Source organism: Ceratotherium simum, chromosome 18, assembly GCF_057802395.1.
Source record: "Ceratotherium simum simum isolate JZ-2026a chromosome 18, ASM5780239v1, whole genome shotgun sequence".
Classification (NCBI taxonomy): domain Eukaryota; kingdom Metazoa; phylum Chordata; class Mammalia; order Perissodactyla; family Rhinocerotidae; genus Ceratotherium; species Ceratotherium simum.
Window position 1 is genome coordinate 54,457,990 of NC_141917.1, and position 27,777 is coordinate 54,485,766.

A 27,777-nucleotide genomic window follows, 5' to 3' on the forward strand; every position below is an offset into this window, starting at 1 on the left:
TATACCCCCAAAAACTGAATGCAGGATCTCAGAAATATACATTCATCAACACTGAAAGTATCTGTTTCACCTTTTCATCTCTAGCACCCACATAATTTTTTTGATCTTTGCTAATTTGATATATCATTCTAATTTACATTTCTTTCATTTATACTATGGTTGAATATCTCTTCCTGTTTGCTAACCATATATAATCCCTCTTTTGTGATCTGTTGATTCAGATTGTCCATCTGTCAATTGGAGCATTACAGATTTTATCAATTTATATGAATTTGTTTTATATATATACTACAGTCATGCATCACTTAACAATGGGGATATGTTCTGAGAAATGCATCGTTAGGTGATTTTGTGGTTGTTCGAACATCATAGAGTGTACTTACACAAACCTAGATGGACAGTCTACTACACACCTAGGCTATATGGTACTATTCTTATGGGACCACTGTCGTATATGCGGTCTGCCATTGACCGAAACGTCGTTATGTGGCCCATGACTGTATACACATATATGACATGCGTATACACACACATATTAAAAAAGAACCTTTCGGGGCCGGCCCGGTGGCGCAAGCAGTTAAGCGCGCGCACTCCGCTGCGGCGGCCCGGGGTTCACCAGTTCGGATGCCAGGCGCGCATCGATGCACTGCTTGGCAAGCCATGCTGTGGCGGTGTCCCATATAAAGTAGAGGAAGATGGGCATGAATGTTAGCCCAGGGCCGGTCTTCCTCAGCAAAAAGAGGAGGATTGGCAGATGTTAGCTCAGGGCTGATCTTCCTCACCAAAAAAAAAAAAAAACCTGTCTAGTTTTGGTCATTTTTTTTAAACTTCCAATTTTAGTATTGTTAAATAATCCCAAATCTTTCCTTTCCTTACCTTTTATTTTATATTAAATTATATATATTAGATCTGTGTATGGTCTTTATCATATTCCATTGACCTGCTGGTATCACACTGCTTTAAATAAGGTAGCTTTAGGGCCGGCCTGTGGCTTAGCGGTTAAGTGCACGCGCTCCGCTGCTGGCGGCCTGGGTTCAGATCCCGGGCGCACACCAACGCACCGCTTCTCCAGCCATGCTGAGGCCACGTCCCATATACAGCAACTAGAAGGATGTGCAGCTATGACATACAACTATCTACTGGGGCTTTGGGGGAAAAAATAAATAAAAATTATAAAAAAATAAAAAAATAAGGTAGCTTTATATTACTATCAGGACAATACATTTTAATATCTGATAACAGTAGTTTCTTATCATTCCCCCATTTTTCAAAATTTATTTGCCAAGTTTTCAGCTTTTACTAATTATTATTTATTAATGCCAACTAAATGCTGTTCCTTTAACAACTATAAATGGTTTATATTGTTACCTTATTAGCCTATTGTTATCTCATCCATTTAAGTATAGCCATATATCTTTTCACTAGAGATCATAATTAGATAAAAGTTTTATTATAACCGCTGATGATGTAATGTATTTTCTTTGACATAACTGTGATGCTATTAATATAGGAATATTCCCAATAGGTATTAAAGATGATTACTATGTAATAGTTACAGAAAGAGGAGATAAAATTAAATGGCCTAAAATTCAGTGTCAAAACCAGGAAGGTAATTCAGAATGGTCTGAGTGCCAGAATTCTGTATAGATCTGGCTACAAGATGTCACCATTCCGACAAAAAAAGAAACCATGAAGGTAACTAGCAATGACTTTGAATATACTTCCCCCAGTGTCCCACCATAATAATTTTTTTATTGAAGTTAACTTAAGGAAATTATTTTAAAACTTTATATGGCAAATGAAAAATTCTGAAAAACACAAATAAGATAAATTTATTTCAAAAATTAACATTCAGTCACTGCTAGGCATTATCTCTTAGAGCATTAATTTACATTATATTGTTGCTTGAGCCAGCCAGTCACTGATCCCGATAGTCAGTCTAAATAGTTAAATATTTTTTTGTTTTTCTCGAAAGTCACTATTTTTTTTTTTTTTACTTTTTTTGTTTTTCTCAAAATTCACTATTTTTTTTTCTTTGTTTTGTTGTGTTTTTCTGAAGAAGATTCGCCCTGAGCTAACATCTGTTGCCAATCTTCCTCTTTTTTTGCTTGAGGAAGATTAGCCCTGAGCTAATATCTGTGCCAGTCTTCCTCTACTTTGTATGTGGGTCGCCCCCACAGCATGGCTGATGAGTGGTGTAGGTCCATGCCAGGATCCGAACCCATAAACCCAGGCTGCTGAAGCAGAGTGTGCCAGACTTAACCACTAGTCCATGGGGCTGGCACCACTATTTTTTTGTTTTTAACATGTTGGCAAATACTAAAAATTTCATAAAATATAGTAATTTATAAATAAAGTATGTCAACACAAAATACTAATAAATTTCTTGTAGAAAATGTTGGAGTATTTAAGCTGCCTCCTAAAATTTAGAAATACCCAGAAACCATACAACTTCTGAATATGTGGCAACATTTACACAATCCTTTTTCAAAGTCTGTTGGTATAAATAGCTCTCAGTTCTAATTTCAACTGGTTTGTCTTCAAAACATGATATTTGATGGCAAAGAACGGGATCTTTTAAGAGTTCTTGTGTAGTTTTGATCTGTATGAAGGCACTGGACTGAACAAATGCAGCCCACAGAATTAAAAATTTGAGCACTTGAATGTATAGGATCATGCAAAACAGAGAATTCTGAAGTTTTCTGCCAAGGGTTTTTTAATGGAAAATTGTCTTCCAGAGGATTTTTTTCTCTGTTCTCCTTTGAAGCAGTGTCTTTTTCTTCCAGTGCCCGAGCAAGCATATAGCTAACTTTTCTTTGATGAGCCAAAGCTTCTTCTTTATCATTCAGCTGCATGCACAGAAATTAAAAATGTGCCGGTTAGTCAGTAAACCACAGAATAGAGAACTAGAGTCAGAAGTATTTCATCAAAATGTTCAATCTTTGATCTGTCACGTCAGTCAATATGAATAAATTAATTAGGTGTCCACTGATTCCCAAGCATTATGCTACATGTTACTGAGGATTTTTTTTTAAAGGAAGAACAGAAAACAGCATTCCTTCTGTTGAAAATTTTGTAAGTTATCTGAAGAGAGGGGGAAAATATATATATGGTGTGTGTGTATATATGTATATATAATATCAACATGCTTATTTCTGTAAAAGAATGTTGAAGTTACATATATAAAAAACTTTTATATATTCATATGCAGATAACTTTAACAGGCTTCTATAGGTAAGTATGTTCATATAACGTCAGTCTCTTAGTTATCCCCCATCTATGAAATGGGGATAACGGGACTGATTTCAGGGTTCTGGTAATGACGAAAGGATACAATCATTGTGAGGAAGTGCCTTGAACACTTTAAAAACTCCTGAATAAAAAGAAGGTCTTGTCATAAACTGTAGTGTAAGAGTAGATGACAGAGGTGTCGAGGTAACGACGGGGAGCCCCCTCTTTTCAGAGGTCTAGTTTTACACTTGCACAGGAAGAACATGGATGGGAGAAGTGGGAAGAACACGCAGGGAGTTTAAGGAGATGAAGATCATAACTCTGGAGGATGGTACCTCAGCTGGGAAAAGGGCATAAAGGTATGGAGTGATGAAGAGTTGAATTAATAGGAAGCAAAAAGAATAACCACAACCTGTAACAAAAAGAAAGCGAAGATACTAACCAAATCTATTAGCATCGTAAAGCCTTCCTGAGGATTATCCTGCTCTTCAATCCTCCTAGAACTGTTTTCTGAAGGGAGCATACCCAACAGTTTCTGCCCTAAGGTCTTCTTACTCCTTTGTGATGGTAATCCTAAAATTGAACATGAAAATCCAGTTAAGACATAAAAAGACACTCACTGATGTACTTCCAGGAAAAGAGGTAAGTATGAACCCAGGCTGATTCATTCCTAAATCAGTCAGGAAGCTGTCCTCTTCAGGAGACCTCTAGCATAAGTGAGTCAGACAGCACAGTGTAGTGGGAAGAGCACAGACTTTAGAGCCAGGACGGCAAATGCAGGTGACAGGGCCACTGTGAAAACCCAGAGCAACGCCCTGCCTGCTGCTGTCTCATCACACAGCTGCTCCTCAGCCCCAATCATGGCTGCCCTCTGGGAGAGAATGCAGCCCATGCTACCAGATCATTTCAGTCTTCCAGAGGAGCCAGCAATCCAGATTTGTATGTGAAATCTCCCAATTCTAAATGTCAGTCACATACCCACATTATTTGAGGACACTTACGCAGATCCAACAAAATATGTCTGCAGGCCACAGGTGGCCTCTGAACCCTGCAAACTCTGCTTCAGAGCCAGAAAGACCTGAACTTGAATCCTCATTTAGCCACACAGTAACTGTATGACCTTGGACAAGTTCTCTGAGCTTCATTTCCTCATCTCTAGAATGAGAATAACAGTACCTATGCCTCAGGGTTGCTATGCCATTAATAATAGAGCACGGGGGTTGGGGGGGTGGTCACGGGGGTGTGGACAGTTAGTGTTTCATGGGAACAGAGTTTCTGGGAAAATGAAAAGGTTCTAGAGATGGATGGTGGTGAGGTTACACAATGTGAATGTACTTAATGTCACTTAAAAATGGTAAAAATGGTAAATTTTATGTATATTTTACCATAAAAAAAGTAACAGCACAGTTGTGACAACACCTAGCCCAGGTACTGACATAATGTGTAAAAGTTCACATCCTGAAATATGTACAGTGATGTTCTTCATCCATAGAAAGGATGCAGTTTGTGGCAGAAGGTACAAAATTTATAGATTTATACGAAGAAAATTTCAAGAATGGTTTTGGAATGCTATGGATGGTCTAATAGAAAACTGAGAGCAGATAAGGGACAAGTCCCTTTCCAATCCTGATAAACTGCAGTGACTGGGGCTCACCCCTGACCTCTTCCGTGAACAACTGTGGCAGAGGCGAAAAGCCAGACAAGTTGATGCGCTCATCACCTTTGATGAGTGGATGAATCTGTCTCTTTTCAGTCTAAAAAAAAGAAATATGTTTATAACCTATCTGTCAGAACTCATCTAAGGTGCCATATCAAGAAGAAAAGTTGATGATACCTTAAGTGTTAACCAACCATAAGAAAATGACCTGTAACACTCATCCTGCACCTCTTCAGATTATTGAACTATACTAATAAATTGAATCCAAGTCTTGTCACTAAGAAACTCACAAAGAGCTGCTGAAATTGCTACAGACTGTAAAGGCTTTTCAGAGATAAATCAATTATTTTAAATTCCGTTTCCAGTCTCTCTCAGTGCCTTAACAGAAAACAAAGATTAAGAGCTTTACCTTTCAAGTCATATTTTTTATGGAAAAGTTCCTGAGGATTGTCAATGGCTAAGAAAGCCAGGAATTCTGGAATATAAAATGAGTACATACTCAAGTGCTGAAATGAATATGAATCTACCTCTTAAAAAAACCCAGCTTTGTCTATATAGCACTATCCTTATGGCCAACCTCCATGCACAGTTGGGGGGCCTTCTATGCAGGTGACAGGCATTCCCCTTCTTTTCTTCTTTCTCCCATCACTCTTCTCCCAACCTTCCATCAAAACAATTAAGATCAGATTTCCAGAGGGATTTGCCTTCATTAACACCAACGCTGTCCTCAAAGAGTATACCTTTAAAAATTTTGCAATCCAGCTCCTGTCAAGGGCCTGGCAGAGAAAAGAGGTGCCTGAGGAAGATCACCTACACATTTGTTGTCCGTGACAGAACTAGATATTCTTAATGTTTTCCACCGATTCCTAAAAGGCTATGTACATGAACTGTTAGCTTAATTCCCTGGCAGATCACCTACCCTGAGTTTGACATGAAGTTTGATACCTTCAGCTTTTATCAAGGGATTATTATAGAAAACAGCCATATAAATAATAGTTTGGTATTTATTGTAAATGACTATTGGACTTAGCCATTATATTTGCTCAATGCCATCTGTAAGTCTCATGTCAGAGGACTAGAAGTTACTTTCAGGACAAGGTGAAATGCCTCTTTAAGAATGCAAGTTGAGAAACATATTTTCCCTTTTTGCCCTGACTTCCATCTGATGAACACTAAATATATAGCCTTTATGATCTGCTTTTACCTACTTTCATAGTTCTTGTTTACTACTTCTATTTTTATTATTTCTATTCTATTTTTATTTTCCCTGCTTCTTACCATTTTAGCAAAAAGATGGACAAAGTTTAGTTAATGAAGCTAAAATTCACAACACTTGACCTGTACACTATTACTAATAGATAATATTTGAAAAGAAATATTTCAAACAAAATAGGTGTCTACTATTAAAGTTTCACTTTTAATATTATAAGATTTTTATTAGTTTTGAAGTTCATCTGAAAATGAGACATTGGAATTAGGATTAGAGATTTGACATTAGGAAATATTTAGAAATATAGTCGTCTATATTAAATTTTAATATTAAAACATTTAAACTTCTTAGAAACTTCACTTTAATCTTTCTTGACTGATAGTGGTTTCAAATTGGAATTTAATTGGAATTTTAAATGGAAGCAATATGAATTCTATGCATAATCCTGATAAATGAAAACTGATATTGACTATTTAGAGAAACTAAAATTTCTAGAAAATAACAGCTACTTTGTTTAAACTAGAGGACCTACTTCAATTGTAATTTTATTCTCTCATGCCATTTTTATATATTTTGTTTGCAGTAAACAATGATATTCAAAAATGGCCGTGGACATGTGATAGGCTTGTGAACCAAAACCTAAACCTTAACTTCTGTTTGTTTTTATAAGAATATTTCATTAATTTGTCCAACTTAAGGTTTTTCCTCTACCCTGCAATGTCTCTCCAGAATCACACATTTCAATAAAATGTAATTAAATAAATACATTTAATGTTGGGTTTCACTCATTTTCAATATTACTTCCTTCTTTGCAATTTCCCTTTAATCATCTAGTGCTCTGATTATCAATTTTTTCCACTAAACATGGTCTTGTTTAAATGAAATAGAAGAGTACTAAAGAGATTCTCCTGTTATTTTATGGTTTTGTTGATCCCAATAACTCATCTGCATATGTAACATCCAATGACTCCCTTTTTCCCATAGTTGCTAAATTTTTAAATAAATCAGAATGATATATGAAATTTTAATTATATTCTCCATCGTATTAACTATGCTTAATCAACTCTGATTATAACCAAAAACAACTGAAATTATGCCTGATTATTGCCATTATAATTCATATTTACCATCCTCTTTAAGGTGCTTCCAATTTATCCATTTTGTTGCTTTTTTACACATTTTATCCATTTGTGTCAATCTTAGTGCCTGGTCATTTTTCCTCATTAATTGTTGTTCAAATGCAATTCTGAATGCATCTGCCATTATGTAAGCTTCTTCTTTACTCTTCTGCAAAAGTTCCAACTGGTTTTGAAAGAAAGTTTGAGAGGTGTCAGAGGCAAAACCAGAACAATTCTTGCCTCAATGCTGAGTCAGATTAGCAAATGCAGTCTCTGTGTCTAGCATGAGTCTACTGTCTTTGATCTATTTCATCTGCTTAAACTAATTAGTACTTGCTGATTCTCTTCTGCAGTAGCTGCTCTCTCTGAACTAGATTACCAGAAGTTTCCCTTCTGCTGTCAATTCCCTGTTAATCCAACTCTTGGACCTGATTACCCTAGACAGGCCCTGCGTGTGTCCTGCCCAAAGAGGAAAAAGGGAGGATGCCAATGGCTGCATTTCAATTCTGCTTGGGCCATTCCAAACAATACCACTGAAAGTAATTATGCATATCATCTTTCAGATACCTCCCATAGCTGACCCTGACTCTGACCTATGTAATCTTATGCTTTTCCTAATGAATTGTTAATGTTTAGCTGTTAGCTTTCCTGTATACTCTGAATATTTTAAATTTCATACCTTCAATAAAGGTAAAATATTTTTTAAAATTATGGTCCATGTACTGTATTTGTTATTAAAGCCTGATTATAATGGCAGCTATCATTTGATTAACACCAGGCATGTGCATGGCACTGTGCAAAACATATGTCTACTTCCTCTATTTCTCACAACAACCCTCCAAACTAGTTATTACCCGCCATTTAACTTATGTGTCCAAAGCCACAGAGCTAGAAAATGATGGAGCTAAGATTCAAACTTAGGTCTGCCTGGTATAAAGGTTCCTTCCACTGTACCTTGCTGCTTTTCTAATAAGCTTCATGTTTATCTCCCCATTAATCAGTGTTGTGGATCCTAATGATTTTAAGCATAAATGCACCTTTCCCTCTAATATATAGTAATTTTAGGGCCATGTACAGACAAAAGAAACAGAATTTAGGAAATATTAACTACAAACTTAGGCAAATAACTTTACTTGGCTACAATATTGTGCCAAGTACTATTTGTATTTTGGAACCATGTAAACAAAATCCAGTTTATATGTTAATGCTATCGTATAAAATTATAAGTTCCATAGCCAATGACTATTAAAGCTAATTATTGCAGATACTTCCATTTATTCTACTTTTAATAGAAAAACAAAACCAAAGCTTTTACTGTTTTGGTAATTCGATACCTCTTGTTTGAGCTGCAGAAGCATTTTCCGAGCAGTCACTGCGGTTTTGGCACAGGAACAGGGGCTCCCTCTGGGACCATGACAAAGGCAGGCTCCAAGGATGGCAAGCTTCAAATCCAAAAGCATTATGCTGTGACTAAGTGTCACACTGCCTAGCTGCACACACACAGGGGCACACACACACACATACTAATGCACATTTCTATTCAAGCATCTGAGTCAAAGAAACCGGAAAGGAAAACAAAAAGAAGAAAGCGTAGACCAGGATTTTGGGATCCAAATGGAAATTAACTACAAATGAGGAAAGAATGTTGTTACTTGGATCAAAAACAAAAAGGAGGGCCGGCCCTGTGGCTTGGTGGTTAAGTGCGCGCGCTGCGATGCTGGCGGCCCGGGTTCGGATCCCGGGTGCGCATCGAGGCACCACTTCTCCGTTCATCCTGAGGCCGAGTCCCACATACAGCAACTAGAAGGATGTGCAGCTACGACACACAACTATCCACTGGGGCTTTGGGGGGAAAAAATAAAATAAATAAAAATCTTAAAAAAAAAAAAAACAAAAAAAAAACAAAAAGGAATTCTTCTTTCCTTCTTTTCACTCTCCAAAACCTTTAACCTGGCAGCAGTTTCCTATAGTTCTGAGTACTTGGCAGGAACTTGACCTAACAAATATTAACATCCACAACATGGATTTCCTGTCCCTGGGCGTGGCCCTGTGGCCCAGCATTCATTACTGCCAGCCTGTACCAGGGAGACTTGCATACTCAGAAATGATGAATGAATTTTAATGTCAATGAGGAAAACAATCAACCCTCCACCCAAAAAAAAAGACTCTCTGATCTTGTAATGTGAAACACTACTAACATAGCTTCTGCTAAAACTGTAAAAATAAGAAAAGGGGCAGAGTGGCTAGCACATCCCCTAACGTCTAAGAATGTCATGCATGAAGGGTATGATACCAGCACGGCTGAAGAACTCACCTGGGCAAACCCATGGGCCTCTCTCACTCAGTCTCCAATTGCTAGGTATGGTACTATCCTAGAGCATGTAGCAGACAGCGATGGTGGAAAGAAAAAGAAAGTAGAAAATTTCCCTTCTGCTAAACTTTCGTACCTGCTTACCTACCTCAAGACCTCTAACTTCTGAGAAGCCACTTTTATCATGGCACGTGTTTTCCTGAGCCATCTTCTGCTGTTTGATATCAAGCATGGCGAGGGCCTCCAAATACTGTTGATTCAAAACTAGGAAGGGCCATGTAAGAAAGTGTTATGAGGTCTGACTCTGGCCTCACCTAATCTAGTTATACCCAACATCATATACTCATTTCTTACAAGCAATGCATATACAGCTGCCATTGCCCACAAAATCTGGCCCCATCCAGAAAATCTGTCTGATAGAATAGTGGGTATCGAGATAATAACTGTAGATAAAATTATTATTATTTTTTTTGGTGAGGAATATTAGCCCTGACCTAACATCTGTTGCCAATCCTCCTCTTTTTGCTGAGGAAGATTGGCCCTGGGCTAATATCCATGCCCATCTTCCTCTACTTTATATGTGGGACACCTGCCACAGTATGGCTTGACAAGCGGTGCATAGGTCTGTGCCCAGGATCCAAACCTGCGAACCCTGCGCCGCCGAAGCAGAGCATGCGAACTTAACCACTACACCACCGGGCCAGCCCCAAAATGTTATTATTTTTAATGTGGGAGTATCTTAACTTTGCAACTGAAGTCTGGTCTTCATTTGCTCTTGGAAAATTTGTAGGTTTTCAAAGAGAAAACTTATACACAGGCTAGTTATTCAGAGATCTTGTGGTTAGTGAGATAACTAGATAATAAGATCTCATGTATTATGTCAAATGTACCAGCTATCCAAACTCTATCAGATTTTTCTATTAAGAGAAAAATAAATCATTTGAGAACAAGAGAAGTCCTGCTATCTACTGGAAAGCAGAAAACAGTAACTTTTCCCCTCTTGTGTCAGGGTGGAGTGGTAGGAAGGAAGGGCGAGGGCTTGTGGTTATGAGTAGCTTCTGTCCCAAGACCTAAGCTAACACAGGAGAAATCTCCATCTGCTCAAATCACTGGGCTTGAGAAGCACCATCTGTGTGTGCACTTCTCATGCAGGGGCATTGCCACAAGTCACTTAGTGCACTGTAGTGCCTCTCTTGGGCCCATGACCTGATTCAGGGCTTATTTTGTCCCCTTCAAGCCACCACTTTAAAATAGTTTCCGCTATTTTAAAGAAGTTTCTGCTTCTATTAAGAAGAGAGAATCAACATCTTCTCTTAAAATTTTACAAAAAGTTGGTACCACCTTAGTATTCTTAAAACTCCTTAATATTCTTTCATTAACTTTTGTCATAAGGTGCCTCATTATATAAGGGATGTGTGTGTGTGTGTGTGTGTGTGTGTGTGTGTGTACATATATGTGAAAAATTTCAAGTTCTTAATGAGTCAAATAATATCTTGAAAAATTAAGAATATTTGTTTTAGTAATAAAGTCATAGAAGACACTTTTCTAAGAGAAAATAATGTTGAATAACTATACAATTACAAACTTTTCCTTCTAGTGTCCCAATGAAACACACCTACTCAGGTTCTGCAAACATCAGGTGCTCTACCATTTTATTTTACACGAGTATAAAAACTAAAGAATACGGGGCCGGCCCCGTGGCTTAGCAGTTAAGTGCGTGCGCTCTGCTACGGGCGGCCCGGGTTCGGATCCCGGGAGCGCACCGACGCACCGCTTCTCTGGCCACGCTGAGGCGGCATCCCACATACAGCAACTAGAAGGATGTGCAACTATGGCATACAACTCTCTACTGGGGCTTTGGGGGGGAAAAGGAGGAGGATTGGCAATAGATGTTAGCTCAGAGCCGGTCTTCCTCAGCAAAAAGAGGAGGATTAGCATGGATGTTAGCTCAGGGCTGATCTTCCTCACACAAAAAAGAAAACAAAACAAAACTAAAGGATAAAGGAGAATGGGGAGAAATTGCTTAATGGGTATGAGGTTTTATTTGGAGAGATAAAAACTTTCTAGAACTAGATGGTTGCACAACATTATGAATGTTATGAATTGTTCACTATTAAATGGTCAATTTTATGTTATGTGAATTTCACCTCAAAATTTTAACTTAAAAAAACCTAAATGATGCATTTCTCCTCTCTATTGTCCTTTAAATAAATGACTTTGAAATACTAGCAGTTAGTCTATTGATATGTGTTCTTAACATAGGACACTCTATATAAAACATCTTGTAACATAATATTTTTAAAGAGTCATCAAAATACCACTCTACTTACTTGCATTTTCAGATTTCAGCATTTTAATTTCTTCTGTTTTCAGTTTCAAAGTTTCTTTGAGGACTGCATTTTCACAGTTTAGCCTGGAAAAAAAGTACCCTCCAAATAACTAAAACATTAATACTTAGTAGTTGAATGAGAATATTTTTATCCCATAATTAAAACACAAAAACACAAATATAATTTTTCCTACTTTAAAACAGTCTAGAATTTATATATGTCACACAACAAAAACAATTAAAAGCAGTGTGGTAAGATTTTGAACATATTCTTAACCCTTCTGTATACTTAGTTGAGATAGAATCAGAATCAGAAATACCTCTCAGGCATCCATTTTGAATACTCATTCTCTTTACTAAAGTTTTAATCAACTTAATAACCATTTGAACACAAACTATATGCTTAGGCCACCTTCAAAAACTTGCATAAAAAGATACGGAGTAGGTACAAACTTCCAATTGTAAGATAAATAAGTCCTGGGGATGTAATGTACAGCATGGTGACTACAGTTAATAGTACCCTATTGTATATTTGAAAGTTGCTAAGAGAGTAGATCTTAAAAGTTCTGCTCACAAGAAAAAAATTTGTAACTATGTATGGTGATAGATGTTAACTAGACTTACTGTGGTGGTGATTTTGCAATATATACAAATATCAAATCATTATGTTGTACCCCTGAAACTAATACAGTGTATATCTCAATTTTAAAAAAGATGGGGCCGGCCCTGTGGTGTAGCGGTTAAGTGCGCACGCTCCGCTGCTGGAGGCACCACTTGTCAGGCCATGCTGTGGCAGCGTCCCATATAAAGTGGAGGAAGATGGGCATAGATGTTAGCCCAGGGCCAGTCTTCCTTAGCAAAAAGAGGAGGATTGGCATTGGATGTTAGCTCAGGGCTGATCTTCCTCACACACACACAAAAAAAGCAAAATTAAAAAGATACATAGGGAGCTTTATCTATTGAATAAAAATTTGAATTACAAGAGTTCCTAAACTGCCCAGCATCAGAGGCTTAAAAAAATTGTTTTTGTAATTAAAAACAGTAGCCAGATCATCTGGTCAATTTATAACTTTTAATAAAATACTTATCAAAACATTTTGTGTTGATGTTTGTGAGGAATGTTATATGCTCTGGTCTGAATTGGCCTCAGATCATTAAAATGGTGGTCATGAAGCTAAATCTTCTCAATTAAAAGTGAAATGTAAATCTAAGGCATTCTTTTTCCATGAATTATTTAACAAATTAATAAAATGTGAAATAGGTTTCTCAAGCAAGGTCTGTAGCCCTTGAGAAATAAAGCACTTTTGTTAGCACAGCCTCTTCCTAAGACTCTAGGTCTGTGATTTTCAAACTGAATTCTGAATAACTCTAAGGTTATGAGGAAATTCTTCAGATGCTCACAAACATTTTATTAGATCCACCTAAACTACTTGGTAAACTGTAATTTTAAAAAACAACCTACTCAAACGCATTAACTTTGCTATCTTGTTAACTGTTTTTGTGCAGACCTCATAATAAAGCATCTTCTGTCAGCTCTGCTTAATTGAAGAGCATCCTAAAAGGCAATCTATTGACCAAATGGAAATCTGTGCATGTGAATCAGAATTTTCTGGTTTCTGTGCAGCCAAAACAAAATATTAAAAAAGCCCCAAATGGGTAAACAACACTATCAGATTTCCAAAAATTAAAACATATGACACGTTCTCTTGATGAGGCTGTGGGAAACAGGCACTCTCATGCATCTCTGTTAGGAATGCAAAGTGGTACAAGCCTTTTAGAGAGGAATTTGGCAACATCTAATAAATCTACATATGCATTTACCTTTTGACGCAGCAATTCTATTTCTGAGAATTTACCCTGAAAATACATCTCCAACAACACAAAAGTATATAACTCAAGGTTATTTATTGCAGCATTCTTTATAATTGCAACTGGAAATAACCTAAGTGCCTATATATATAGGAGAATGGTTGAGTAAAGTATGGCACATCCCCACAATGCAGTGATTTCCAGGATATATTGTTAAACGGATAAAACAAAGTGCAAAAGAGTCTCTATAGTAAACTATCTTTTGTGTAAGAAAGAAGTAGGAATAAGTAAATATATGTATATCTGCCCATTTGTGCAAACAGAAACACAGAAAGGATAAATCAGAAAAGAATAAGATTGGTTGTCTACAGGTGGTGAGGGGGAGGAAGGATGGTAGGAGGTTGGGAATGGGGTAGAGGGGATGGGGGGAGAGGGGCAGTTCTCTGGGCATACCTCTCTAAATAGTTCTGACATCGGGAAGCATGTCAGTGTTTCACAAAGTCAAAGATAAACAAGATAAATAAGTCAAGGATAGTGAAAAAAAAAACCCTAAAATAGAATAAATAGAAACAAATGAATTAGCATAACCATAATGAAGGGAAAAAAGAAATTAACAAGTTTTGAACACAGTATTTTGATTATATCCCCTTAGGCTAAAACTAAAACTGTAAACAAATATTGAACTCTAGTATAGTAGGTTTGATTTTACAGTGGTATGTGTTAGCAATTCTAAAGCTACCTTCTGCATATTCTCTGATGGAACAAATTAGTAAACATATTGGGTAATAAGAGCCAGGTTTCTCACTGTGGAAGTTACAAATGTGGAAAGGGCAAGGCTAAAATGAACCCTGTGGTGGCGGTCTGCACTTAGAGATATGGGTATGAACTCAGGGTTTTGCATAGACTGACAGATGGATGATAGATAGATAGATAGATAGATAGACAGACAGACAGATAAATGTCAGAGAGAGAGATGACAGAGAGAGGTGTATGTATGTGTCAGAGAGTGTGTGTGTGTGTGTGTGTGTATGTGTGTATTTTCCAGTCTGTCCTCTAAGAGGACCTTCTAACAAGGATTCCCCAGTAGCAATGAGCACACCTAGCACTCATATCTTGATTTCTAAACCCCATTTTCCACTAAAAGGAACCAGGGATCCTTGAAGAAATGCCTAATATGGTAGGCAAACTGGCCTAGACTATCTTTTTGTACTAGATAGCTTTTGTACCAGAAAGCAAGAAAGTGCTCAAGGAAAAACAGGGAGGTGTCAAAAAGCCATAGGAGACAACTTGAAAGGGCTCCCATTCACCAAAGTTGGAAAATTTTAAGCATCAAAAGAAATTATGATAGTAATGGCTTTTAACCCAATGAATAATGCCCGAATCCATGAATTCATATTGGTGTAAACAAAGGGGGAGAAGAAAAAGCTCTTTTCTACAGTAAAATGCCAACAAATAAGGGCCAGCACGCGGTTAAGTTTGTGTGCTCTGCTTCAGTGGCTCAGCGTTCGCAGGTTCGGATCCCAGGCGTGCACCGACGCACCGCTTGTCAAGCCATGCTGTGGCAGCGTCTCATATAAAGTAGAGGAAGATGGGCACAGATGTTAGCCCAGGGCCAATCTTCCTCAGCAAAAAGAGGAGGATTGGCAACGGATCTTATCCCAGGGCTAATCTTCCTCACACACACACACAAAAAGGCCAACAAATAAATGTAGAAGGAATAATGGCATTAGAAAATTACCATTTGGCAACCATCGTAGTAATAATTGCTTCAGGCAGAATAATCAGTAGATGTAAAAACTAGTGGGTGAAAGTGTAACTCACAGTACATTTACATAATCTCAAAGTATCTCCCCACAGGGTGCTTATTAATCACAAGGGGAAAAACAGTGACTTTATAGTGGAGAAGAGGGCAGACACCACACCTGAACCAAGTGTTCAAGGTTCACATCCTAGGAATGGGACAAATCAACATCACATGCCTCCTGATACGATGCACTAAGAATACAACATTGGGGCCACGTGGCTTAGCGGTTAAGTGCGCGCGCTCCGCTGCTGGTGGCCTGGGTTTGGATTCCGTGTGCGCACCGACGCACCGCTTCTCTGGCCATGCTGAGGCCGCGTCCCACATACAGCAACTAGAAGGATGTGCAACTATGACATACAACTATCTACTGGGGCTTTGGGGGAAAAAAATAAATAAATAATCAAAAAAAAAAATACAACATTGCTTCCATGATAATACTGCCCAAAACGCATAACCCAAACTTAATCCAGAAACACCAGCTATCCCCACTGTGGGGTATTCTATAAAATAACTGGCCTGTCCTCAAAAAATGTCAAGGACAAAGAAACACTGAATAATTGTTTCAGATTAAAGTAGACTAAAATTTAGACATGGCAACCAAATGCCATGTGTGATTCTGGATTGGATCCTGAAGCAGGGGAAAGCTTTTTCTCTTTTGCTTTAAGGGCATAATTAGGATAATTGGCAAATCTAAATAAGGTCTGTAGATTAAATAATAGTATTGGGTTAATGCCTTGATTTGGATAATTATACTATGGTTATAAAAGAGAATGTCCTTTTTTTAAAAAATGGAACTGAAGTAGTTAGAGCAATAGGGCTTATATATGCAACTTACTCTTAAACGGTTGAGGAAAAAAATTCTATCTACATCTATATATTTAACTACAAAGAGAGAGAAAGAAAGAGAGAAAGAATGATAAAGCAAATGTAAAGAGTTAAAATTTGGAGAACCTTGGAGAAAGATATATAGGAATTCTTCGTATTGTTCTTGCAACTTTTCTGTTAGTCTTCAATTATCTCACATTAAAAGTTAACGAATAAATTAAATTAGGTACTAATGCCATCTATAACCCCAGATATCAAAACAATTTCTCAAGGATTGACTTTATAATAAATGTATGTTATAATTTAAAGTTATTAAATAAATTCCCACTAATAAAAGTGTTGCTCAAAAGATTCTGTTTGAAAAAACAGTGCCAATCCTAAAATAACTTGGAAAACATGACTGTTACACTATATTTTAAGATACAGTTTATACCATAATTTTTTCTAAAAAAATTAACACTAACAGAAAAATATGGAACTGGTAAGTGGATAACCAATAAGAATTTTATAATATTTATAGTGAGCTCAAAGAGGACGAAAGCCTAAGCTATATTTGAATTACACACATTTTAAAGATTTCCAGAGAAAAACTATGGAATAATAATATACAAACCTGTCATATTTTTGGGTCCAAGATTCCTCTATATTTTTAAATCTATTCTGATCAAATTCTATTTCCCACTGCAAGGCATTTATTTCCTATAGAAAGAAAATAGCATTTTCATGGAAAATTACTAAAATAAATCACTTGAAGCTATTGTGAATAGCTGAAATAAATTATTTAGTCATTTCACAGAAATAGGTTAAAGAGAAAAAAATTATTGTTCAAAGAGTCTCTGACATTCATAAACACATATAACAGGCCTCTTTAGCACTCAGAAAACCATTGCCAAAGCTTACTTATCATAGGAAACATTTCAGATTGTTTAGCTTCAAAATTTGCTGGCCCAAACCTAGTGAGATTTCTCATCACCCCCGCCCCCAACCCGTGCAGACCCCACAAGCAAAATACACTCCTGGGGTCTGAGCCCAGGACAGTCCCAGCAAGGGAGGGTGCAACAAGCACAGACATGTGACTGTCTCAGGTGACTTCTAACTACTTTTTCAGTGATGATGAGATGGTCAGAGAGAGGCAGGCTCTGCCAGGCAAGCAGAGGAAGAAAAAAAGAAAAAAGGAGAAAATAGGAAATGTCAGTTTGGCAGGCCTCTTAATAACTTAAAATGGGGAAATAAACCTTAATTCTTTGCCCATGTGACAATCTACTTTGGATTGTAAGTGACCAATGAAAGGACCACTTGAAAAGTGAGGTGACCAAAAGGGAAGTGGCCATTTGAAATTGAAGCACCACTAGCAGAGGGGATGCACAAATGACATATCCATTAGTATGGTGATTTTAAGCAAATGCTATTTGAAAGCTTATTAGGTTGAACAAGTCCATGCTAAAAGTGGCAAATACCTTCTCCAAGGATCTCTTTTGTTCCATAGTTTTTTGAAGCACTGCCTGGGTGTGACTTGTGGCTTTGCCAAATATTGCCTAAGAAAAATAAAAACTGTATCAGTATAAATTAAATTTCTAATCACTCCTATATGCATGGTGAAGTTCATATTTTCATTTTAAAACAATAGAAAATTAACTTGAGACAAGAGTTTCCACAGAGACCACGTTTTGTGGAGAGTTTGCGAGTTCAAAAGTCAGAAGACTATGGTTTAGCTCTTTCCCAATGAATGTGAGAATGAATAAATGAACTTTCCACACAAAGACCTGCACATGAACGTTCATAGCAGTGTTATTCATAATAGTCAAAAAGTGGAAGCCCAAATGCCCATCAAGTGGTGAATGGATAAACAAAATGTGCTATACAGTATCTATACAAGGGACTATTATTTGGTAATAAAAAGGAAGAAAGTACTGACACGAGCCACACCACGCGTAAACCTCAAAAACATGCTAACTAAAAGGAGCCAGATACAAAAGAATCCAGACACATATTCTATGATTCTATTTATATGAAATAGAAAAGGCAACTCGATAAGACAGAAAGTCCATTAGTGGTTGTCTGGGGTTGGGGATGGGGATCAGGAGTGACTGCTAACGTGTATGAGGTTCCTGTTTTGGGGTGTTGGAAATGTTCTAAAATTTGTGGTGATGGTTGCACAACTCTAAGCTTAGTAAAAATGAATTGTATTGTATGCTTAAAATGAGTGAAATTCATGGCATGTAAAGTATACCTCAATAAAGCTTTAAAAAAAATCTATACCTCAAAAAGAAAATCAATTATATTAAGCACTGCTGCTTCTGTTTTAAAAGCTAAAACCATACCACTTATTACTTAAATGTGTAAGTGATGAAAGTTTAAAAATAAGTTCTTACCATGCTTTGAAGAATTTTCATTGCTTCCTGTTTACCTTCAAGTTGTCTTTGAGATGCCTCAAGTTCAGTTTTTAAAATTTCTACCTCCTGAGGACAGAAATAAAAATTAATCTTCCCATCTGCAAGATTTGCAACCCAAAATGATCAGTTTGTATGGTTTACATTTAAGCTCAACATGCACTTTGACCCAAAGCACTGTGACCTTACAAATGAGATTGGAAATTCTTCTAGGGTTTATAAGTGGACCAGAAACGCTAAAATTGAGAGCCTCACCATCAGGTGCCAGTTGTGACTAAAAGCCCAAATCTTTTGCCTTTACCCATCTAGGCCACACAGCTAATAGCTTGAAAAAAATCTTTGGACCACATAAAATAAGCACATGATCATCCACATAGCTACAGTAGCTGTTGTGGTTTGAATTGTGTCCCCCAAAAAGATAATTAAGTCCTAACCCTTGTTACTGTGAATGTGACCTTATTTGGAAATAGGGTCTTTTCAGATGTAATTAAGATGAGGCCATATGGATTAGGGTGGGCCCCAATCCAATGACTGGTATCCTTAAAGATGAGGAAGATTTGGACACAGACACTCAGGGGAGAAGGCCATGTGATGACAGAGTCAGAGACTAGAGTGATGCAGCTACAAGCCAAGGACTGTCAAGGATTGTCGGGAGCAACCACCAGCTAGGAAGAGGCAAAGAAGGATTCTCCTCCAGACGCTTCAGAGGAACATGGCCAACCATCACCTTGATTTTGGACTTCTAGCCTCCAGAAACAAGAAAGAAATAAAAAATTTTTTTGTTCTAAGCCACCAGTTTGTGGTACTTTGTTACGGCAGCCCTAGGAAACTGATCAAGTAGCTTTCACCAGAAGAGTCGCAAACACACACTAAGATGGGCTCTCTGTTTCCCTAAAGATAGGCACCCCTCACAGAAACTCCTCCTCCCAGCAGGCTGGACGGCCCCTCAGGCCACCGAGGATACATTCTGGTCTTCTAAATTCAAGGAGGTGAAATTTTTAAGTCAGGTTATTTCCAGCCGCACATACAGGGAAGACAGATGGAAGGAAGTGATGAACTGTTTTCTCCAGGGGGAGATTAGAGAAGTAGTAGAAGATTAGGGGCAAAAGGAGAAATAAATAGCTTTTCTGAGAGATGAGGAGGATAAGAAGCAGAGGAGGCCAGTCGAAAGGTATGAACTTCAGATTGTGGCTCGTCAGGACTATCTGGAAAGCCAATATTTGCCTTTCAGACAATTTTAGCATTACATAAAATATCTATCAGTGGACTTTATTCACATGAGAATTTTTCTATTAGCCAGAGTACCTACCTCTAAAGTTTCCTGAAGACGTTGCTTTAATTCTACATTTGACAATTCTGAATTAGAACCTATTAGGGAAAAAAAAATTGAATATTTTCTTTAACTAGTTAAAGACAGTAAATTTGTTTACAAAATATCAAGTACAGATTTCTCCTAAATTGCAAAGAGGAAATAATCATAATAAACCAAATAATGATAAAAATAGGTACCTTAAAACATTTCACAAATGAAAAGACACATACTTTTGAATAAAAAGACTCTAAAAAAAGGACCCTAAAATAAAACTGTTGTTAATAAATTGGTTAATTACTACATCCAAACACAATATTAAAAAACATGAATGTTGGTGAGTGAAATAAATAAATTTTGGTGTTTGGCTTAAGTTTGATCAATATAGTGAAATGAATATCTAAGAAATAACCTGAATTTAATTTCTTTCCAAGGAGAGTGACTAGAAGTCTCCTGTAACTTCAATTATTCTCTCCTTAATGTGATCAATTGAGACATGAAACTGAGCTTCCCAGGAGCTTCGTTTTCCTTTCAGTCTCACTGGCAATGGAAAAACATTAAAGTGGTAAATTATAACAAGAGGATAAGATGAAATAAAAGGAAGAAAAAAATTTTAGAAAGAATATTTTGAAGGACATTAAAAATTTCTCAAAAAACTTTTTTCTTTGCTATTCTTTCACCAACACGACAGTACTGAAGGCAAAACCTAAATCATGTTTTCACTCTGCTGATACAGGTTTCCAAGGAGGGGCAAAGCTGACATTGGGCTGGCAATGATAGGTTTTGTTCTGTTAATACCTGTAGTAAGCAGAATAATGGCCCCCAAAGATGTCCACATCCTAATCCCCAGAACCTGGGAATATATGGCAAAAGGGACTTTGCAGGTGGGATTAAATTAAGTGCTTGGGGATAGGAGATTATCCTAGATTACCCAGATGGGTCCAATGTACTCACAAGAGTCTTTATAAGTGAAAGAGGGAGGCAGGAGAGTCAGTGTCAGAGATGCAGCATGAGCAAGACTCAACCAGCTATTGCTGGCTTTGAAGATGGAGGAAAGGGACCACAGGCCAGGGAATGCAGGCGGCCTCGAGAAGCTGGAAAAGGCAAGGGAATGGATTCTCCTCTAGAGTCTCCAGAAGGAATGTAGCCCTGCCCACACCTTATTTTAGCCCAGTGAAACCTGATTTGGACTTTTGACCTACAGAACTGTAAGATAATAAATTTGTGTTGTTTTGAACCATTAAATTTCTGGTAATTTGGAAATTACCTACTAGTAATAGGAAACTAATACAATATTCTTACCTAGAATCATATCAATTTTGATAAAAAGACAAAAGTCCATAACCCAACAAAATAGGAGCTCATACTATTACTATTACATCCTGTTTATATCCCAGTGGTTTCCTCATGTTTTTACAAAGGCATCTTAGCATCATGTCCAGTTTTCAACATCTTGCTTGCAAAACAGTATCCATCATCTATGCATGAGAAGGAATTTGAAGAAAAATATATAAATAATCCCATCCTAATTTCAAGAAAGATTTTGAAAGATGGGGCTAGATCTCCAGCTGCAACATGTTTTTTGTAAATCTGAAACCATGTTTTTAAAATTATTTTGTGTTGTTCTAATCTGTGTTTGTTCCACTTTGGAGGGGGAAGTTTTACAACGTGGATTACAAAAGATTCAGCCACACGAGAGCGGTGCCACAGTGCAGACATGGACTTATCCTTGGGTTCCCAATCATTTTGGAGTTGTAACATTCTATCACAATATGATTCTGAATTTTCTTCTTTCCTTAATTTAAGGCATAATTTATTTTTGGATATAATAAATTAATATTAATTTTGTTTTGATAATTTTTGAGGATTTCATGATATCCCTAAAATAAATGGAAGCATATGTGTTCTGTCCGGAACACTCCTTCCTCAGATAAGCACCTGGCTTGGGCATCAATTCATTCTGGTGCTCAAATGTCACCTCCTTAGAGAAGTCTCCTCTGACCCTTGCCTGAAATAGCAGCACCCTGGCCCTCCAATCACTCACTATCCCTTCACTGACCACTGACTGATATTATATAGCTGTTGATTTTGTAGGTTTATCTTCTGTCTCTTTTTCTAGAATGTGAACTCCATGACATTAGGGCCTCTGACTATTTTGTTCCCTGATGTTATTCTCAGAGCCTACAACTGTCCTGGAGACCTGATAGGTACCCAATAATATTTGTGGAATAAGAAAAAAAAAAGGATAAATGAAGCATACCACTACATCACAAAAAAACCAAGGTAGGCAGTCATTTACTGATATCACTAACAAATAGGTATTAATGCAGCATATAACTACTGTACTTTGCAATTTTACAATACTTGGAAATAGAAACATCAATTACTTTTGTACTATCACCAATCCTAAGAAATGAATAAATATAAATTTCTAAAATCCACTATGGTGACCCGCTTTTGGGTGTTGACAGGATGACAGCGTTGATAAAATTCACGGGGAGAAGGAGGAGGAGAGGACACTAGGCTTTCTTACCGGTGCTACTTTGTCGTCTGTAATGGGAAATTCTGGACCCTTCAGGAGATGTATCTTGCAAGCTCTTATGCTGGGAATACTGAACAATGGCACCACTTTTTTCTTCCCCATTTCTCATAAATGGGGGAGGGCTAAAGTTCTTTCCATCTGATCTTTTCCTAGATGTAAATAAATGTGAAGCTTGCACTTCATAAACACTGCCGGGCCTTCTTCCGTGGCCATACCCTAAATCGCCTTCTGCCATGTCATCCTCCTCTGTTTCCCAGGTCTGCACCACTGCCTCACTCGGCGGCCTCGCCACCCTGCTCATCAGTCAGATGCCGTCTTTACCATAAGGAAAAAGAGATTATCTGTGGTTAAGAAAAACAGTAGTTAAAAAGCCGTCATTATGATAAAAATTGGGTTTTCCAGGAAAGAAAAGTTTCTGTATTATGCAGCATGACTGTCCCAGCGATGCACCAGAACACAACCGCCACTTGCAATCCCATTCAAGGTATTTAACATTTTGGGGCTTTTTAGGTAAGGAAAAAATCTAACTTCTTATTTCAAAGATTGCAGTGCACTGTAAGGAAGCAGGAAGGGCTTTTATCGATTCCAATAATCTACTCATCACAATAAAGCAGGTCAGCCTTTGCCAAGGAAACAGAACACTCTTGACATACGAGCTTATAAAGGAAAAGGTTTGATTTTCACAAGCCTAAGAGCTATATAAAATTCAGCAAAGTCTCTGAAAAACCAAACTTCCAGTGACTAAGACCATCCTGCCTCTGTCCCTTCACGGCCCCTTATCCACCTCAGGTGCTCCGGGCTGCTACAGTCTCCTACAGCTCCACTCGGTTCGTCCGCTATTTCTGGGCAGACACAATTAGCAGAGGTTTTCTATTTGGGACAGTGATTGGTGGGAGAGAAGAAGGTGCCCCTCCCTCTCTTTCTTTCTCAAATCATGCCACACCCGTATTCAGAACCCTCCACTGTTTCCCAATGCAGTCAGAGTAAAAGCCAAGGCCCTTTCAATGGCTCATCTCTGCCGCCACCCTCATTCTAGTCTGGCCACCTTGGCCTTCCCAGTGTTCTCCACTGTGCCAGGCCTTCCTGCCCAGAGCTTTATGTTCCCTCTGCTTGGAATGCTCTTCCCCCAGACAGTTGCATAGGACTTTTTCCCCTTCCATTTAGTCAAGAACTTTCACTTTTTCATTTAAAGGAACCACTTTGTGGCTTCTCTTTGGCATATCCGAAGTGCCAGCATCACTACTCCTGTGCTGTGGGGCCATTATTAAGTAAAATAAGGGTGACTTGGACACAAGCACTGCGATACCACGACAGTCAATCTGATAACCAAGATGGCTAAGTGACTAACATGCAAGTAGCGTATTCAGCGTGGATACAGTGGACAAAGGGGTGATTCACGACCAGGGCAGGATGGAGCGGGATGGCCAGATTCCACCATGCTACTCAGAATGGCGCACAATTTAAAACGCATGAATTGTTTACTTCTGGAATTTTCTATTTAATATTTTCAGATGGCAGGTAACTGAAACTGCGGAAAGCAAAAGCATGGATAAGGGGCGACTACTGTACTATTATTGTTTAAGAGTAGACAAACTGAAGTACAGAGAGGTTAACACAGCTAACAAGAGAAAGAACCAGATTCTGAATCCAGACCCCTGTCCCAGTGGTCAGAGCCACTGATACAGTCTTAGCTGCTGCTTTCTATCATATGGAGAATTTCAATGAGCTTAATATCAGAGTAAACCAAGTTTCTATTATTTATGACACCAAATAGAACTGAAAGTAAGTCTAAAATAGCTAGTGGAGGGCCGGCCCTGTGGCTTGGTGGTTAAGTGCGCGCGCTGCGATGCTGGCGGCCCGGGTTCGGATCCCGGGTGCACATCGAGGCACCACTTCTCTGTCCATCCTGAGGCCGAGTCCCACATACAGCAACTAGAAGGGTGTGCAGCTGTGACATACAACTATCTACTGGGGCTTTGGGGGCAAAAAATAAATAAAAAATCTTAAAAAAAAAAAAAATAAAATAGCTAGTGGAGCAACATTCAACAGGGTCTATTGGACTCATTCTTTTCCTCAAATTTTTATAAAATCATCTTGGTTTTTTTACAAGGTTATTTCCTAAATAAGTAAGTTTGTCTATTTTTATTTGTCAAGGTAGATAGGAGATTATTTATTGAATCAAAGAATAATCCCTAAGAGGCTGTGTCTCCCCTCTAGAGCAGTAGATTCCTGCTTGTAAATGCAACCGTACACCTCTGTTAAGGAGGGTGTGGTCAGGGTTAGGCAGCCAGCAGTGAAGAAAATGGAATTGGTCAACACAAAGGAAAAAAGCAGTAAGAGGAAAGAGTAAGCAATCGAGGGATTAGCTAAAAATATTTTTTAATGCGCCACATATATTCAGGCATCATGGGTACTTCTTCCTGCTGTTCAGAGTTGAACGTAATGAGCTTCCATGTAGTCCAATGGTCTGCTGTTTTTTAAAATGTAACTTTGGAATCTGTTGGCTGTGTACTCTCCCACTTTTTATAAGCTGATAGTAATATGAATATGTAATGCAGTACAAATTACACTTGACTTTTGGAATACATTTCTTCTAAGAAAGGGAAAATATTTGAAGTTACTAATGTTCCATTCAACCAGTTTAAATGCATTCAGTGTTGACAACCAGGGGGGCAGCAGAATGTGTGAGAGAGAAGCCCTGACTCAGGAGGTTTGGGTTCAAATCTTACCCCACCACTTGCTGCTCTGTGATCCTAGGCAAGTCCTTTAACTTCTTCCTTTTTTTTTTTGGTGAGCAAGATCAGCCCTGAGCTAACATCCACGCTAATCCTCCTCTTTTTGCTGAGGAAGACTGGCTCTGAGCTAATATCTATTGCCAATCCTCCTCCTTCCCCCCCCCCCGCAAAGCCCCAGTAGATAGTTGTATGTCATAGTTGCACATCCTTCTAGTTGCTGTATGTGGGACGTGGCCTCAGCGTGGCCGGAGAATCGGTGCATCGGTGCGCGTCCGGGATCCGAACCTGGGCCACCAGTAGCGGAGCGCGCACACTTAACCGCTAAGCCACGGGGCCCGGCCCAAGTCCTTTAACTTCTTAGAGCCTGTTTTCAAATCTCCAAAATGGGTTAAGCAAAACTGTTTTATAGGGTTATTTTGGGCACCATCAATATAATATATTTGAAATCAATGTTTATTGAATTAGAATTTGAGTATTAGTTTCTTCATTTGTGAAATGAAGGAATTGGATAAGATTTTTTGGTTCTTTAGAACTCTCAAATTCTGGTTCTATATCAGCATTTTCCAAAGTATGTCCCATGGAACTAGCTGACCTATTAGCAGTTGCTAGGAATAAAAGGGTTCTTTTGGTTTTATTATGGGATGTGTTTTCCTATGCCAGTCCAGACATACATGACTTGCCCAAAATTACTCAGGTGGTGGCAGAGCCAAAACTAGAAACCATGATCTCTGGCTCCTGGCCCAGTGCTCTGGGAAAGGCCATAGGATGAAGAGATTGCAGACTGTGGGCAATCTTCTGACTTTTCCACTAAAACACTTCTTAGAAAAGTGACCAGTGTTTTCCTAATTGCTAAATCCAAGATCTCAGCCTCCTCCGCCTCTGCAGAAGCTGTGACACTACTGACACCCAGGCCCCTGGTCCACCTCGGCTCCTCTACCCCACAGGAGTCCCCGACTGCCTCATATCTGCCTGCTCATGCTCCTTTTCCTCTTCCTGTCCCTTTTGTATATGTTTGTCTTCCACCCTTAAACACTCTTAAATATCCATCTCCAGCTGCATGTACTGCCAGCAATTCAAACACAGCTTGTTCAAAAACAAATTTATTATCCTCCCCAACCTCTTCCCACGTCTCCTCCTGAGTCCTCTATTTTTGCAAATGCATCAACCATGCTCCAAAACACCCAGACCCAAACCTTTGGAATTTTTTTTTCCTCTATACTCTCTTTGGTCCCTTCAGTTGCCAAGTCCTCTAGGTCCACAAAATCTCCTAAAACCATATGCTTCTTGGGCCAGCCCCGTGGCTTAGCAGTTGGGTGCGCGCGATCCGCTGCGCCCGAGTTCGGATCCTGGGCGCGCACTGACGCACCGCTTCTCTGGCCATGCTGAGGCTGCGTCCCAAACACAGCAACCAGAAGGATGTGCAACTATGACATACAACTATCTACTGGGGCTTTGGGGGGAAAAAAATAAATAAAATTATAAAAAAAAAAAACATATGCTTCTTTGCGCATTAACTTCACAGCTCTGGCTGAATTTCTCATTACGTCTCTTGGGCTAAACCAATAGTTTCCTACCTGACCTATTCTAAGCCATACTACACACTGCTGCCAAGTCAATCATCTCCAAGCACAGATCCAGTGATGTCCTTCTCTTGCCCTACAACATCCCATGGCTCCCATGGCATATATAATTAAAGTAAGTGTCACCCTGTTTTCCACAAGGAGATTTCAGTTTTCACTCCCTGTTTCATTTGTCAGTACTCCCGGGGCAGGATCTGTGCTTCCACGTAAGAGGGACTGCACCTGTGCCCAGGCCCCCTCAGCTTGGTCACCTTCAAGCCTCTGCTGGTACCATTCTCCACATCAGGAATGCTCTGTCCTCTCAGGTCCCCCTCAGTTCATGACCGTCACTGTCTCCAGTAGCCTTTCTGACTCCCGTGGGCCAAAAGTGATTTCTCCTACCTCTGAGCCCTCCTAGCTCTGTATTACACTTTCTTAATAATCCTTACTTCCTACCTTTTTGGTGTAGTGGTCAAGATTCGGCGCTCTCACTGCTGCTGCCCGGGGTTCATTTCCTGGTCAGGGAACCACATCACCGTGTCTTGTACTGTGACCGGGGCGTGTTGCTGTGACGCTGAAAGCTCTGCCACAGGAATTTCAAATACCAGCAGGGTTACTAACGACTGACAGGTTTCATCAGAGCTTTCAGACTAAGACAGACTAGGAAGGACCTGGCCACCCACTTCCAAAAAAACTGGCCATGAAAACCCTAGGAATAGCAGGGGAGCATTGTCTGATACAGTGCCGGAAGGTGAGAGAGAGGATGGCAAAGAAAAAAGACCGGAAAAAGATGGGCTGGGTTCCGCTCTGCTGTACACAGGGTCACTGGGAGTCGGAATCCACTGGATGGCACTAACAACAGACTTCCTACCTGACTAAGGTTTCGATTGCACACACCCCTAGCGCAGGGAATATTTGTCTCATTTGCTTGTGCAAAACAGGCATTCC

At 38.8% G+C, this 27,777-nt stretch overlaps 2 protein-coding genes across 4 annotated transcripts in view; one reads left to right on the plus strand and one right to left on the minus strand.

Annotated features, from left to right (window-relative positions):
• Window positions 1-21,845, plus strand: part of CDK7 (cyclin dependent kinase 7) — a 61,705-nt gene extending 39,860 nt beyond the window's left edge. The window contains exon 12 of the mRNA XM_087443377.1: window positions 21,646-21,845. Within this exon, the coding sequence (XP_087299503.1) occupies window positions 21,646-21,830 (185 nt within the window). The 3' untranslated portion in view covers window positions 21,831-21,845. The remainder of the gene's footprint in view (window positions 1-21,645) is intronic.
• CCDC125 (coiled-coil domain containing 125) lies at window positions 1,807-27,700 on the minus strand. 3 transcript variants are annotated; one of them, XM_087443375.1, is made up of 12 exons: window positions 27,286-27,697; window positions 22,527-22,850; window positions 19,994-20,052; window positions 18,667-18,753; window positions 17,752-17,829; window positions 16,908-16,993; window positions 11,858-11,940; window positions 9,676-9,791; window positions 8,551-8,658; window positions 7,226-7,400; window positions 3,674-3,804; window positions 1,807-2,849 (listed from the first exon to the last, which is right to left on the minus strand). In XM_087443375.1, the coding sequence occupies exons 2-12, from the start codon at window positions 22,834-22,836 to the stop codon at window positions 2,541-2,543; spliced, it is 1,542 nt and encodes a 513-aa protein (XP_087299501.1). In that variant the 5' UTR covers window positions 22,837-22,850; window positions 27,286-27,697; the 3' UTR covers window positions 1,807-2,540. The 3 variants fall into 3 exon arrangements, with proteins under 3 accessions (XP_087299501.1, XP_087299500.1, XP_087299502.1); XM_087443374.1 differs by having other exon boundaries at window positions 22,527-22,876; XM_087443376.1 differs by lacking the exons at window positions 7,226-7,400; window positions 9,676-9,791 and having other exon boundaries at window positions 22,527-22,876; window positions 27,286-27,700.
• Between the last annotated feature and the right edge of the window lie 77 nt (window positions 27,701-27,777).

Coding starts and splice junctions, on each gene's coding strand:
- CCDC125 (XM_087443375.1), bottom strand. CDS start 22,836: ATGAGCAGGGTGGCGAGGCCGCCGAGTGAGGCAGTGGTGCAGACCTGG. Junction 9,792..11,857: donor GCTGAAATCTGAAAATGCAA/GTAAGTAGAGTG, acceptor GGCCCTTCCTAG/TTTTGAATCAACAGTATTTG. Junction 2,850..3,673: donor TTACGATGCTAATAGATTTG/GTTAGTATCTTC, acceptor CTGTGCATGCAG/CTGAATGATAAAGAAGAAGC.